We start from the raw sequence: 16,752 nt of genomic DNA, 5'->3' as shown, positions 1-16,752 counted from the left end.
AGCAAATTAATCAAAGCCAAGGAGGGAGTTGTGGGAACCCCCAGTTTGTAACCAGTTAGTTAGAAGCATAGGCAACAACATGGGCTGACAACTGCATCTGAAGTGGAAGATGGTCTTGTGCAACTGGGCCCTTTACCTGTGCAATCTGATGCTATCTCTGATAATAGCAGAATTGAGCTGAATTCTCAAATAGCCTGCTAGTGTCAGAGAACTACTTGTTAGTGTGGGGAAAACTACACACACACACACACACACACGTTGGAATTGGGTCCAGGGGCCTAATTTGTTGACCAAGTAGGATTTATACCTAGAATACAAGGATGGTTCAACATCCATAAATCAATCAATGTGACATACCACATTAACAAACTGAAGGATAAAAAAAAATCTTATCATCATCCCAATAGATGTAGAAAAAGCATTTGGCAAATTTCAATATCCATTTATGATGAAAACTCTCAAAAAAACAGGTAGAGAAGGCAAATAGCTCAACATAGTAAAGGCCATATATGACAAGCACACAGCTGACATCATATTCAACAATGAAAAGTGAAAGCTTTTCCTCTAAGAATGCCCACTCTTGCCACTTTTATTCAGCATAGTACTGGAAGCCCTAGCCAGAAGAATTAGGAAAGAAAGAGAAGTGAAAGGCATTCAAATCTGAAAAGAAGTCCCTATTTGCACATGACAGGAGATACACATACACACACACACACACACACACACACACACACACACCCTAAAGACTTCACAAAAAAACTGTTACAACTAATAAACAAATTCAGTAAAGTTGTAGGATACAAAATCAATATAAAAATCAACTGTGTTTCTAAACATTAACAATAAATTATCTAAAAAAGTAATTAAGAAAACAATCACATTTACAATTGCATCAAAAAGGCTAAAATACCTAGGAATAAATTTAACCAATGAGGTTAATGATCTGTTCACTGAAAACCATAAGACTGAGGAAAGAAACTGAAGAAGACACAAATAAATGAAAATATATACTGTGCTCATGGATTGGAAGACAATATTGTTAAAATGTCCATACTACCCAAAGCAATCTACAGATTCAGTGCAATCCCTATCAAAATTCTAATGCTATTTTTCACAGAGACAGAAGAAATCAATCCTAAAATTTGTATGGAAACACAACCCTGAATAGCCAAAGCAATCTTGAGAAAGAAGAACAGGCTGGAGGTATCATAAGTCCTGATTTCGAACTATATTACAAAGCTATAATAATCAAAACAGTATGGCACTGGTATACACACATAGATCAGTATACCCACATAGATCAGAACAGAGAGCCCAGAAATAAACTCACACATATATGGATCAACTAAGTTACAACAAAGAAGGCAAAAATATACAATGTGGAAAGAATAGTTGCTTCAATAAATGATACTGGGAAAACTGAATAGCCACACGCAAAAAAATGAAACTGGACCCCTATCTTATACCAAACACAAAAATCAACTCAAAATGGATTAAGGAATTGAATGTTAAGACCTAAAACCATAAAACTCCTAAAAGAAAATATAGGGATAAGAATGACATTAGTCTTGGCAATGACATTTTTGATTTGACATCAAAAGCAAAGGTGAGGGCTTCCCTGGTGGCACAGTGGTTGAGAGTCCGCCTGCTGATGCAGGGCACACAGGTTTGTGCCCCGGTCTGGGAAGATCCCACATGCCGCGGAGCGGCTGGGCCTGTGAGCCATGGCCGCTGAGCCTGCGCATCCAGAGCCTGTGCTCCACAACAGGAGAGGCTACAATAGTGAGAGGCCCGCGTACCGCAAAAAAAAAAGAAAAAAAGAAAAAAAAAAAGGCAAAGGTGACAAAAGCAAAAATAAATAAGTGGGACTACATCAAACTAAAAAGCTTCTATACTTCAAAAAGCTTCTACATCATCAACAAAGTGAAAAGGCAACCTACAGAAGGGAAGAAAATATTTGCAAATCATGTCTGATAATGAGTTAATATCCAAAATATATAAAGAACTCATATAACTCAACAGAAAAAAAACCCCAAACAATCTGATTAAAAACTGGGCAGAGCATCCAAATAAATATTTTTCCAAAGAATATATGCAAATGCCCAACAGGTACATGAAAAGGTACTCAACATCACTAATCACCAGGGAAATGCAAATCAAAACCAAAATGAGATACCACCTCACACCTATTAGAATAGCTAGCACCAAAAAGACAAGAGATAATAAGTGTTGGTGAGAATGTGGAGAAAAGGTAACCCTCGTGCACAGTTGGTGGGAAAGCAAATTGGTGCGGCCACTATGGAAAACAGTATGGTGGTTCTTCAAAAAATTAAAACTATAACTACCACATGATCCAGCAATCCCACTTGTGGGTATATGTTCAAAGGAAATGAAAACAGGATATCAAATAAATATCTGCACTCCCACATTTATAACGGTATATTTATAATAGCCAAGATATGAAAACAACCTAAGTGTCTATTAATAGATGAATAAATAAAGAAGATGTGGTATATATATCTATATCTACATTACACATATGCTATATATACATAGTGTGTGTGTATATATACACACATATACAAAATTGGCTATTATTTAGCCATGAGAAAAAAGGAAATCCTTGGGTGTGACAACATGGATGGATATTGAGGGCATTATGCTAAGTAAAATAAGTTAGAAAGAGAAACACAAGTATGATATCACTTTATGTGGAATCTTAAAAAGCTGAACTCATAGAAACAAGACTAGAATGATGGTTATTAGGGACTGGGGGGTGGGAGAAATGGGAGTATGTTGATCAAAAAGTACAAACTTCCAGTTATAAGTCCTGAGGATCTAATAATATAAATGATTATAGTCAATAATACTGTATTGCATATTTGAAAGTTGCTAAGAGAGTAGATCTTAAATGTTCTCATCACAAAAAAAGAAATGGTAATCCTGTGATGTGAGGGAGGTGTTAACTAACACTATGGTAGTAGTCATTTTGCAATATAAAACTGTACATCTTAAACATATGCAAAGTTATATGTCACTTATATCTCAATAAAGCCAGGAAAAAATAAAATGTAATAAATTAATATAAATTCTGATATTTTCTCTTGTGCCTACATGGAAACATAACAAAAAGCAAGTGCATTTTTGTCTTATTTGGTAATAATATTAAACATTTTTTTAAACTTTCCTAAATTTTATCCAAATAATTGTAGATATAAATACATTTTATGTTTCATATATCTTTACACATTTTATATAACATTTTTAGATTTATTTTAGAATTTAATATTTTATTCAAAAATAAAATTTATTTATAATATATTTTCTTATATTAAAAATGGACCCCTGGCTTTAAAAAGGAGAATTAAGAGATTTCTCATCTCACAGGTGTTTCATTGGGAAAAGATGAAATCAAAACGTCAGAGATTTCTCTGACTTGTGAGAGTGGGACATCTACTCCAAAGTAATGCACTAAACTGTAAATGAAAAACAAATATGAGGAAAGTTATTTTTCCCTTGGCTTTATAGATGTTAATAATTTACCTTACTGTGTCTTATTCAATAGAATGTTTTCAAATACTATTATAGTGCTAATTAATTGCAGCAGCAACTTGAGACCAATCATTCATAATCTAAACAAAAAGGAATTAAATAATTCAAATGTGTATGCAATAAGTTAATATTTCATCAACAGAACGCTATTTCTGCCTTAAAATTGAATCTCTAGATATGGCTGGACAAGTTGTGTTGCTTGTATTCATCTGGTATTAGCACCAGCTAGGGACAGGAGTTTTTTTAGGTGAACTAGGCAATACACACATGTGGTACAGAAATACGTGAAATGCTGAATAACTATTTTGAATCTCGTGGTTTTCCTAGAACAACTGTGTTGACATATGCATTCATGGTGCAAAAGCAATAGTGAATAAAACTGCTATGCCTAACACAAATCAAAGCAGGGACAGTAGTCACTGTATTCTTTACTATTACATACTCACAGTAAAAACACTGCCAGTTTCACATAAAAATGCATTTCATGAAAAATATTAATATAAAATATTGATTTCATTAAATTTTACCCTTGAGGATAATTTCAATTAAAAAAATTCTGTGTGGTGAAAAGGTATGCATAAAGCATTTCTGCTACATACCAAAAAAGGATAATTGTCTAGAGGAGAAGCACTTGGGCAACTTGCTGAGCTATAAGATCAACTAGCCACTTTTTTCCGTCTTGGAAATTTACTTGAAAAAAATCACTGGCAGACAAACAATTGTTATTCAGACTTGAGTATTGGGCACATACTTTCTCAAAAATTAGAGAAGTGACCCTAGTACACTAAGGAAAACAACTGACAGTATTTATAACCAATGATAAATTTGAGTTTTTAAGCTCAGAAATTAGAATCTTGGAAAATTTGCTTTCACCAATGTGAGCTTTACAGCTTCCCAACACTTATAAGACATTTCTGATGAGACTGGTGGTGAATGAATGTAAATTTTGATAGTATAAAATGAAATATGTCAATGTTTGGAAGATCTGCCTAACTTAATGAACCAATATTTTCCAAATGAACCATTTATGAAGCTATAAAATAAGATCCATTAAAAATGCAAGACAGACCAATTGGTTTTAATGTAATAGTATGAACAACTCATTGATATAATTTCAGATTCCACATTGCAACTAACCTTTAAAAAACCACCATTTTCAATTTTTGGTGAGGTATCCATGTCGAATATCCACAATTACCTGAGATGGCCATTAAAATATGTCTTTAACAAGTACATATCTGTGTGAAGCTGGATTTTCTTCATATACCTCAACCAAAAAACCATATTGCTCCAGACTAAATACAGAAATACCTGTGAGAACCTAGCTGTCTTCTTTTAAGTCAAACAATAAAGAGGTTTGCAAAAATGTGAAAACAATGCCACCCACTCTTGTTAGACAATTTTCTTCTTGGAAAAGGTCACTTTTTCATTAAAAATACGCTATTTGTATTAACATGTAATCAATTTATTGTTACTTTAAAATGAAGTGATAAATATTTTTTAAACTTTTGTTTTAATTTCAAATATGGTAAATATTGATAGATAGAACCCATATTTTTTAGAAAGCTCATTGATATCCTCAATAATTTTTAGGAATGTAAAGTGGTACTGAGACCAAAACATTTGAAAACTGCATTTCCAACATACTATTCTAAGAAAAGGAAAAACAAAATTGGATAATAAGGTAAATGGTCATCACTTACAGCAAAAAGGCCTCATTCACAGCATCACAGAACTCAGGCCAGAGCACTTCCTGAGGTTCATGTCCATGGTAGGTGAGCAGAGCCTCCACCAATGGTTCAAAATCTGGCAGGGTAACAAGTGGGACACAAACTCGTGACAGGGACCTTACTCGTTCCGGAGCCATTCTATGGAACAAATAAAATGAGAAATAAGTACCCAAAACTTAGAGCCACATGTACTGATAGTTAAAGGCATATAAAATCTTCATGTTAAAAAGGTTCATGACAGGTCACTTGCTTTGCCCCTCATATAAAAAGGGGGTACCCTAACACCATCTATGAACTCTATTCTCTTACATAGTTCTCTAGGAAGAAACCCTTTAGAGGCAGTTCCCATTTTGATCTCTCTCATTGTCAGGACTGTGGCTTAACCCTCTAGAGGCACCTCTAGCTTACCATGCCCAAAATAGAACCTGAATTCCTTCCCCAAATGTTCTCTTCCCCCAGTGCTCCCTATCTCATTTGCTCAAGCCCAAACCCCTGAAGTCCATCCTTGATTCTTCCTTTTTCTCTCCTGCCCCTTATCTGATCCAGTGGTTAATACCATCAGTTCATTTCATTACTTCTCTACACATCCATCACTACCCCCTAATTCACCATCACCTCCAGCCTGGGTTACTGTAGGATCCTCCTAATTTTCTCAATGCGTCTGCCCTCACCTGCCTTGTCTATCACTGGAACAGGTCCAGAACCCTTAAAAATTCAGATCACTTCACTTGTCTGCTCAATGGCTTTCCACCTCACACAGAGAACAAGCCAAGTCTTATACTAGTTGCCAAGGCCTTCCATGGTGGGGGTCCCCTCTGTTTCTCTGGCTTCAGCTCTTTCCACTCTTACCTTGCCCATTCTGCTCTGGCCTTTTCAGCCTCTGACTACTCCAGATAAGGTCCTGTTGTTCATTCTGCCTGGAACACATGGTTAGCTCCTTCATCTTGTATAGGTCTCAGCTCAAATCTTGCTTTATGTAGGGGAGTTCCCTGACCATCCCATATAAATGTACTGGCTAATACAGTAGCCATCAGCCACATATGGCAACTTAAACTTAAATTAACTGGAATGAAATGAAACTTAAATTCCATTCTTCAGTTGCACTAGGACAGATCAAGAGTTCCAACAGCTACATGAGGCTAGTGGTTTACTGTATCAGACAGCGCAAATTCACAAGGCTTGTCCATTACTGCAGAGCTAAACATAGCAAGTGTTCTCTTATCTGTGTTCTTATCTCTCTTACCCTGTTTTACTTTTCTTCACAGTACTTTTCATCACCTGACCTATAATGTATGTGCTTGTTTATTGTTCATGGTCTGTTTCTTCCTCCTAGGACATCCACTCTGTAAGGGCAGGCACTTTTCCTATTTTGCTCACTCCTCTATTCCTAGTATGTAGGGACAACTCCTACTTATAGCTCCAGAAACAGAGATTAAATGAATAAAGGAACAACTAGAAATCAGGAAAATGAAAGTTTGGGATGTATGCTATTAGATCATTCTCTAGGTATCTTCACATAAAACCATAAATCTACAAATTTAGTCTTTTGTTTTGAAACACAAATGAAACCACAATATAGAACATACAGCTGTCACTCCTTTTTTTTTACTTGCTGCCTATTATTATTTGTTTTGTAATTTAACAATATCTCCATTTATGGGCATTTAGGTTGCTTCTAATTTTTCACTATGAAATACTGCTGCAGCAGTATCCTTGCACATGCCTGTTCGTGCCCCCATGTGAATATCTGCATATTGAATTGTTTTCCAAAAGACTACCAATTTACTTTTCTACCCCTGACAATGATATTATTCTGGATATTTTTATTTCTTCCTAATCTGGGCAAAAATTATCCCATTGCTTTCATCTGCATTTCCCTGATATTTTTTGAGATTGAATATTTATTTGTATGTTACCCACTTGTATTTCTGCTTCAGTGAATTGTTTTTAAATTTTTGTATATTTGTCCTATTTATTCATCTAATAAATATTTTTTGAAGCCTTACTATATTCAAACCTGTTTGCAGTGGTAGTGCTATAGAAGCAAAGACAAGACAAAGCTTAGTAATGAAAAGCATAAAATGCCGGATGATATCAAGTGTCATAATGAAAGTAAAGTACACTGAGGGGTAAGAGAGGGCAAGAATTTACTGAGGGGAGCATTTGAGTAGAGATCTAAAGGAAGTGTATGAACAAACCATATATGTATGTGGGAGAAGAATGTCACAGGCAGATGCAAAGCAAACACGAAGGCCTGGAGTATCTAAGTACAACAGAGTCCGAGGTGGCTAGTCCACAGTGAATGTGGGGTGGGGGAGGAGGAAGGCAGGTTTTGAAGAGACCGGTGTAAGAACCTGGGATGTTAGTCTTTTTTTTTTACTTATTTTTTAGTTTTATCAAACTTACAGATACAACTACCTTAAATAGTCAAATAGCTCTTCAAGGCTTATGAAAAAACAGCAGCTTTTGAACAAGCACTCCCACTCCCATTTTCTGATCTCAGAGGCAACCACTTTCAAGCCTAACTCATGCTTCAGATATTCAATATGTTGTTTTCTGTGGGTTTAGTGACTATTACTTGGCTTGCTTGTTTGCTTTTTTTGGGGCACTGATGATTATTTTAAAGCTAAACTTTCGCCCAAGTATGTAATCTTGCAATACGTTCAAACATATCTGATTCTGCCATTTTCATCTTCTTATAAGAAATTTCTCCTAGAACCTTCTGACCTATTCCAATCTGAACAGGTTGCTTTTTACTCCCTCTGTACAGTTATCTTGGGACCTCTACCATAGGGATTTCCTTCACTTCTCTCCTGGATCCCATATCTTCTTCTTTCTTGGTTCATTCTTCTTACGTGAGAAAAGGTACAAGAGAGGTAAACTATTTGATACCTTGCATGTTTGAAAATATCAGTATTTTACTCATACTTGATTGATACTTTGGCAGATTATAGATTTCTGGTAATTTTTCTACAGAATTGTGAAAGTGTGATTCTACTATCTTTTAAATTTCAGTGTTTTTCCTGAGAATTCCCATGCTGTTATGAATCCTGACCCTTTATATAAGTCCTGTTTTTACTCCCTGGAGGCTTTTGGATATCCTCTAACAAATTTCACATTGATGTGTCTTGGTATGGATTTATTTCTATTCATTATGCTGGACATTCAGTGGACCTTAAATCCGGAAAGATCTTTTGAATTATTTCTTTGATGATTTCCTACCTATTCTTTTCTCCGTTCTCTCTTTCTGAGGACTCTGGTTTTTTTGGATATTGAACTTCCTAGACAGTTCTCTCTTATCTTTTCTTTCTTATTTTTCATCTCTTGGTCTTTTTGCTCTAGATTTTGAAAGAATTGTTCAACTTTACCTTTCAATCTTTTATTATGTTTTTAATTACCACTCTCTCATTATTAATTTCCAAGAAATATTTTCTTCATTCTCTGGATGATTCTTTAAAAAAAAAACAGCATTCTGTTCTTTTTTTAAATTTTATTTTTATCTTAGGACTCCTTTATTGATTTTTTATTGAAGTATAGCTGCTGTACAATATTATGTAAGCTACAGGTGTACAATATAGTGACTCACAATTTTTAAAGGTTATACTCCATTTATAGTTATTATAAAATATTGGCTGTATTCTCCAGGTTGTACAATATATCCTTGTAGCTTATCTTATACCTAATAGCTTGTATCTCTTACTCCCCTACTTCTATATTGCCCCTCTCCCTTTCCATCTCCCCACTGGTAACCACTAGTTTGTTCCCTATATCTGTGAGTCTAGCATTCTGCTCTTGTTTAGTGGATATAATATTACCTTCTATTTTAATAGGGACTTTTTTTTTTTTTTTTTTTGGCTGAGTTGGGTCTTAGTGGCAACATGCAGGATCTTTTTGTTGCGGTGCATGGGCTTCTCTCTAGTTGTGGTGTGCAGTTTTTTTTTTCTCTCTTTAGTTGTGGTGCAGCAGGCTCCAGAGCACTAGGGCTCTGTAGTTTGGGGCACGTGGCTCTCTAGTTGAGGCGGGCAGGCTCAGTAGTTGTGGCGCACAGGCTTAGTTGCCCCGTGGCATGTGGGATCTTAGTTTCCCGAGCAGGGATTGAAACCACATCCCCTGCATCGGAAGGTGGATTCTTTACCACTAGACTACCAGGGAATTCCCTTAATGGGGACATTGACATGAATTTATTTTAGATTATCTTTTCTTTAAATATCTTTTTTTTCTTTATTTTTACTGGTTTCTATTTTCAATACCATATGCTTAATATATTTCCTTAAATATGTAGTGACCATTGTCCGTCACCTTTTTTTTTAAAACACCTTAAATATATATATATGTATATAAATTTATTTTCTTTTTTTTTTTTACTTTCAAGAACCTTTATTGAAACCAACATTCAAGTAGTATCTCAAGGGTGAAATTCTGTTTCAGCAAAACCAGTTTAACAATTTCAAATAGATATAAAAACATTTAAAAATTAATCTTGTTAAAGGTGATCATTTCTCCTTCCCCCATTTTATACTTTACTGCACACCAGATAAACAGGGAAGATTCTGTTCAATCATCTGCACCAAAAAAAAAAAAAAGAAGAAAAGGAAAAGAAGGGAAAATTGCATTTGACAAGTACCAAATATCAGAAATCACATCAAATCAGAGTGTAATTATAGGCTTAATGTGTTATAACTAAGGCTTTTGATACTACAGTCCACAAACCCAATATGAATGCCCACCATTCTAAGGGCTCCCATAGCTTGACTTTGCTGGACTAAAAGGCACAGGGGCCATTACCTATGATAAAAGAAGTGATGCAATATTGGAAAAGTAGAAACTGGTAGTAACTAAGGGTTTACTTCCAATTATTTCAGCAATAGTCTGGCTTGACCAGCCTGAGAAAGATTACATGTCTGGTTCTTATTTCTGAGTTGGGCCCAAAGAGGTGAGCTGCTAGTGGAACAGAAGTTATGGCCTGTCATGTTATATTTAACAGTCAGGCACTAAAAACCCAGTAGTGAGTAATATGTGCATGGGTGGGGAAAGCTGACTGTGATCTTCACTATAGGACAGTAGTTTTTAGACTTTTTGAGTTTCAAAAACCCTTAAAAATTACTGAAAGACCAAACAGCTTTTTGTTTCTGAGGTTATAACTATTGATACTTATATTTGAAATTAAAACAAAGACACCTAAAAGTATTTATCAATTCACTAAAAGTAACAATAACAAATCCATTATGTGTTAACATGAATAACATTTTTGTTGAAAAATTACTATATTTTACAGAACAAAAATATTTAGTGAGAAGAGTGGCACTCTTTTTTTAAATTCTTGGTAAAACTGGATCTCTTAGTTACTTGATCTCAATTGAAAGTTCTTTTATTTTTAAAAATTTATTTATTTCATTTATTTATTTTTGGCTGTGTTGGGTCTTCATTGCTGCTAGCGTGCTTTTTCTAGTTGCGGTGAGCGGGGGTTACTCTTTGTTGCAGTGCGTGGGCTTCTCATTGCGGTGGTTTCTCTCGTTGCAGAGCACGGGCTCTAGGGACATGGGCTTCAGTAGTTGTGGCTTGAGGGCTCTAGAGCGCAGGCTCAGTAGTTGTGGAGCACGGGCTTATGTGCTCCGTGGCACGTGGGATCTTCCCGGACCAGGGCTCAAACCCGTGTCCCCTGCAATGGCAGGTGGATTGTTAACCATTGCGCCACCAGGGATGCCTGGCACTCTTTTATATGTTTGCAAATTTCTTTCCTATATAGCTTGAAAGAAGACGGCTGGATTCTTGTATTTACTTCTCCATTTAATTTGTTGCAATATGTTTTTTTCGGTTGAACTACAAGGGGAGTCTAGCCCCACATAGATATGTAGTTTTAAAAGGTGGGAGTATTATAATAGCTTCCTCACACAATTACACATATTCTCCTTTGATACTACACCAAAATTTATCAAGTGCTGCTCACCCTTTTTCCTCCAAGCCTATCTAGGAATGCAGGTAGAGCTGCCTGCCATAGGTTTAGGGCATTGGTGATCGGTGGTCTCTACCATGAGAAGGGCTGAAATTATCTACAATTTACTGGCCAAGCCTTACCCTGAAAGCTGAAAGTCCTCAAACAGACTAGCGTACTAAAATAGTTATATCAAACAGATCCTGTCAATGAAATTTTTGTCTAGGTGAAGAGATGGATTCCTGGTACTTCCTAATCCACCATCTTCCTTGACACCCCTTTCGATCTCTGTACTAAAAGTTAAAAATTAAAAAAAAGAAAACACTTTTCTTACTTTCCATTTCTTTGTCCTTTTGTATTATATCCCAGGAGAACTACTAAGCTCAATCTTTGGAGTCATTGTTTGTTAATATTTAGCTTTATCTCCTATTCATAAACTCCTGTTTATTGAATTTTCTTTTTTTTTCCCCCTGTAAGTCTCTTTAGAAAAAGCCCCAGCTTATTCCTACTTCAAGGATTTGATAGTTTCTCTTACTATTCTTAAGATAATTAATTATTCATTTTTTATTTTAAAAATCCATTTGCTTGTCCTTGGGAATGCATATAATTGGTACATTTGCATTTTCTGTTTGTTGCATTTGGTTCATTTTTCCCTTATGCTGTCAATTTTTCATGAATGTCTGGTGATTTTCATTTATTTGCTCTTTCTGGCATTTGGGGTTCCATGTTAGTCTCTCCATGAGTGCTCTGTTCAGTGCAGCCCGCCTCCAGTACTTGGTCAAGGATCAGGACGCAGTGCTGGCCGGGGCTGCCAGTAAATTGCATTCTGGGTGTTAGAGCATCCCCACACTGCTGGCAGTTGACAGCCATCCGGTGCTTGTTCTCCTCCAAAGGCTCCTCCCCCATTCTTGTGGGAAACAGGACACCTTTGTTGTCTCTTTTTGGGGGGCAGTGGATGAGTTGGAGTGTATGAGGGACTAGTCAGCTGGCTGCTATTACTGCAGTACTCTAACAGGTATCTTGTTGGCTGCCATGTACCCTCCTACTCCTCAAATGCACACCCAAAGTAACCCTCTTGGCAAGCTTCCTGGGATGTAATATTTGCCTTAAAAAATATCCCACTACCAACCATTTTAAGCCTTTCTCACAGTTTGTGGGTCATCAAAAGCCCCCCTTATTTCACAATATTATACATTTAATTGTTAAAATTTCCCTGTAATTTCTAGAGTTTGGAAGCATAAAAAGAATGCTAGGACATTCAGGTGCTTAGTTCATCACTTGACTTAATTTTTTTAATTACATTTTCATCTTAATCTCCTGGCTAGATTATTAGAGTTGCTATTCCTCATAGGTCTTGCACTTAGTCTTTAGGGTCTGTCCAAGTTCTCTACAGCAGACCTACTCAAAGTATGGTTCTGGGAATCAGCAGTATCAGCAACCTTGGGAGTAAGGCCAAGAAAACTGTTTACATTTTTCCAGGGGAATCTTATACACATTGAAGTTTGAGAAACACTGCTCTACACTTTAATAGCAGTCCCCAGAACTACATATCAATCTCTAGCAATAATCTGAATACTTTACGGAAACATGATAGAACTGCATTTCAGGTTTATATTTTAATTAATTAATTCCTACAAATTATTAGTTTAGCTGTATTATTTTCTTGATAATCAAGAGTAAAATTCTCATAGAGATAATTTTTTTGTCGAACTACACAATGATATCTTCTTTTGTGTGAACACTTTGTCTTTTCTCTTTAAATATTCACCCTTTCTAAAACTCACTTCTTGTTCTTTACCACTTTCCTAAATGACTGAGGTCTCTTCAACAGCATTGATCTTCCACAGTGCTCTATCATCTTTCTCTAACTTACCATCTAGGTGGTTTCAGACCTAAAATTAATTCATGTGTTTTTGAGTCTATCATCTAAGTTGTTAACAAAAAGACATATTTATCTTGAGTTGTAAATACCTTAAATTTTTGGAATATATGAGCTTACTGGGTAGGATAAGAGAAGGGAAAGTTGTGTTTGATGTAGGATGCTTTTTTGTGTGCATATTTTGCACAGAATCTAGCAGAATATTTTGCACAGAGCAAGGGCTCTATGAATGTTTGAGAAATTGAAAAATATGTCTGAGAATTACATGCACTCATAATAAATCCAGAACTCTGAAATATAGGAGGACAGAGATGGTGATCTTGCCTCCACAGCCTTGACTCATCAGTCTTCCTCTTTAAAAGACTTATAAGTACAACTTTTCTCTTATTATCTTAAAAAAAAGGAAGAGAGTCAGAGACTATCACTGGTGACTGAGTGGGTGGAAAAGAGGACCTCAGCACCAAGGGCATTTATCAAGCACTGAAGCTTATGGGCTGCAGATTGTATCTCTTATTAGACTGAAAAAAATCCAAGATAATTTTCCTGAAAAATTCTAAAGTCTCAGGTAAACTGAGGTAGCTCTTGGTTCTACCACAATGCAAGCAGGCCAAATGACAATCTTCTGAAGGGCTGCAAAGTGCTCACAGCCTTCAAGTCTCCCTCTTTTGGCAGAAGCTTGCCAGAGAGCAGAGATCCAACTTCAACCAGAGTTACACAATGTTTTCCAGACTGGATTACACTAAGCATTAGGTCTTGACTGATTGCCAGAGCAGCACTTCCAAATGATTTCTGCACAAGAATTCAACTACAGAAGGCTCAATGGTAACCATATACTGCTGGAGACACCCTTCCTATGTGGTTGTACTGAAGTTTCCAAACCATCTGCAGCAAACCATAGAACTACAAGATAAACTGATGATGCTCAGAAAGTCCACAATGTTGCTCCTTCTAGACAGTTTGTACAAAGAGCAAGAGAGATTTTAAACATTCTGTCACTGGATTGTTGATTTTACTTGGTGGCAAGTGAAACTCTATTTAAAGCACTATGACAAGACCATTTATCAGGCGCCTAAATATAATGCAAAAAGAACCAAACAGATTTTCCTAATTTCTCCTTTTGTTCCACTGACAATTTATGCATTGATGCTATTACATTAATTTCTATATTTTCTATGAGGCTTTCAAATCTTTTGAAATGAACTTTAAGCATTCAAGTGGCAAAAAGAAAAAAAGTGTAGAAACCCTCTATAAAACCTCCCAAAACCTCAGAAAAAAAAGCAGTATAACATCATTATAAGCAATTTAAGTGTCTTTTGGTTGTTTTAACATTTGAAGCCATACAAGTAGAAGGAAAGTAATGATAAAACTCAAGTTTCATAAATAATAGGAATATCTGGATTCAAGTGTATCAGAAAGTAGTTTTGCCCACCATGCTGTATTCAAATTAAACTTTTTAATTAAAAATGTACAGATAACTTCAGATATATAGTAGGACAAACATATTATGATACATATTTTAATTATTATAACTTATTACAGCAACAACTGTAATGGCTCCAGCACGTTTGGCAGCTCTTTCAAATATTATCACGATGCCATTCCACTAACTGATTTCACAAGATCAGTTCCTACTCAAGACAAGACAACACACTTGGTTCAATTTATAATTCACTAGAGAACTGTACACTTAAGAGTTCTGAGTCTCACACAAGGTTTTATGGACCCGGGTCTTTTCTGGAGGTAGAAGAGAACTTCCTGGTTTTAGGTCTTAAAAGTAGGATTTTCAAAGCGCTCTCTCTCTTTATGAGACACAAAAAGTATGTTGAGTATCAAATTCCTTTTTAAATTCAACCTTCTGGTAAGTATAAATGAACCTAATCCAAGAGATTGAATTTCCCTAAAAACACAACACATTCAGAAAAATATCCACAAGAAGTTTTTCTTGTTGAATTCTAAAATTCTCTCTTAAAAGGGAAAAAAAAAAAAAAAACTCCATAGAAAACATCATTCAATAGAGCAAATTTGGAATGTATTGATGTGTCAGTGTCTAGAGAACATTCTATTAGCACAGGCATCTCATATTCTTGGTAAATTCAGTTAAGAATTTTACTAATTAAATCACAGATTTGCCTTGACTAAGAATGCTCTAAACTACTAACCAAATTAATCACCATTTTATCCTTGCTGCTACTGCCAGCTGGGGTGCCAGCATGGATTACCTTCAGTGGACTTTGCTCTGCGCCAGGAAATTTGTCCATGTTGTTTTTAAAAAACAAATATCCTTAATGAAGAAACAGTCATGAATTTGGAAATGAACCTGTCCCACAAAATGGCCCAATCTGGCACAAACAGAGCCTCAGCTATAAAGAGAGGATCTGCTAATATCTTTCAGCAGGCTCTCCTGATTGTGGTCAGCAGAGTTTAGACACTTTTCTGAACTGCTGTCTTCTCTTGTCCAAAACTGAGAATAAGAAAAGCACAAATAATTCTGAGAAAAAAGTCTGAACAGACCAGTATAATTAAATAATGGATAGAGTGCAAAAATATGTAAATAAAGGGGAAAAATTGCAGAGAGGAATACATACTAAGTTATCTAAGGCTGATTAAAGATGATTATTTTTTCATGAACTACACCTGCTATTTTGGAAACAAGACCTGGAGGCAGTAAATCATTTCTTTATTTTGAATATTATCTAATTTTTAGCATTTTACTAGGTAACACTGCATTTTAGTTTTTAAAAGTTTAATTATAAAATACTTATGATGTATACAAAGACATAGAGAATTATTAAACATCAACTGTATACCAACTGCCCAGATCTTACAATGCTAACATTTTATTAATATTTATATTTGATGTTTTAAGAAATAAAATGTTTCAATTACAGTTGAAACACCTTTCTTCTCATCCCATTTCCTCTTCCAGGAGTTAGCACTCCCCTAAAATGGTGAAGATCATTTCTGAGTAGTTTTAACTCTTTTACTTTATATGTAAGTATTGCTTTGAGTGTTTTAAAATTTTATGTAAGTAATGACATATTACAGATATCTTTTTGCAACTTCACTGCTAGTCTGTTCCATGGGTCTACATGTCTGGCTTTATGCCAGTAGCAAATTGTTTTGATGATCATAGTTTTGAATTGTGTTTTGAAATAATGGAGTATGAAGCCTCTGTTTTTGTTTTTCTTTTCAAGATTGTTTTAGTTATTTGGAGTCCATTGAGGTGCTATATGAATTTTAGGATGTTCTTCTATTTCTGCAGAAGAAGAATGCCATTTGGATTTTGACAGAATTGAATCACACCTATAGACTGATTGGGTTGTATGGATACTTTAACAATATGGAGTCTTCTAATACATGAACACAGGATGCCTTACCATTTATTTGTGTCATATTTAATTTCTTTCATTAATGTTTTGTAGTTTGTAGTGTGCAAGTCTTTTACTTCCTTAAGTTTATTCCTAAACATTTTTTTTTTGACGCTACTGTAAATGGGATTGTTTTTTAAATTTTGTTTTGGATTGCTCATTGTTAGTGTATAGAAACAAAACTGATTTTGAGTGTTGATTCTGTGTCCTGTAACTTTGCTGAATCCATTTTTTAGTTCTAACCATTTTCTTGTGGAGTCTTTAGGGTTTTCTGCATATAAGATCATGTCG

General features: G+C 35.4%; 2 protein-coding genes across 4 annotated transcripts in view; one reads left to right on the top strand and one right to left on the bottom strand.

The window, feature by feature from the left end:
- FANCC (FA complementation group C) overlaps positions 1-16,752 on the bottom strand; it is a 292,921-nt gene that overhangs the window by 53,320 nt on the left and 222,849 nt on the right. For all 3 annotated transcript variants that reach the window (XM_059072360.2, XM_059072358.2, XM_059072361.2), the window contains one exon: positions 5,256-5,420. In XM_059072360.2, the coding sequence (XP_058928343.1) occupies positions 5,256-5,420 (165 nt within the window). The remainder of the gene's footprint in view (positions 1-5,255; positions 5,421-16,752) is intronic.
- The window catches only part of AOPEP (aminopeptidase O (putative)), a 572,337-nt gene that overhangs the window by 435,839 nt on the left and 119,746 nt on the right, over positions 1-16,752 (top strand). The window lies entirely within an intron of this gene.

The sequence above is a fragment of the Kogia breviceps genome, chromosome 8, assembly GCF_026419965.1.
Source record: "Kogia breviceps isolate mKogBre1 chromosome 8, mKogBre1 haplotype 1, whole genome shotgun sequence".
Taxonomy (NCBI): Eukaryota; Metazoa; Chordata; class Mammalia; order Artiodactyla; family Physeteridae; genus Kogia; species Kogia breviceps.
This window is presented reverse-complemented; position numbering and strand designations above follow the sequence as displayed.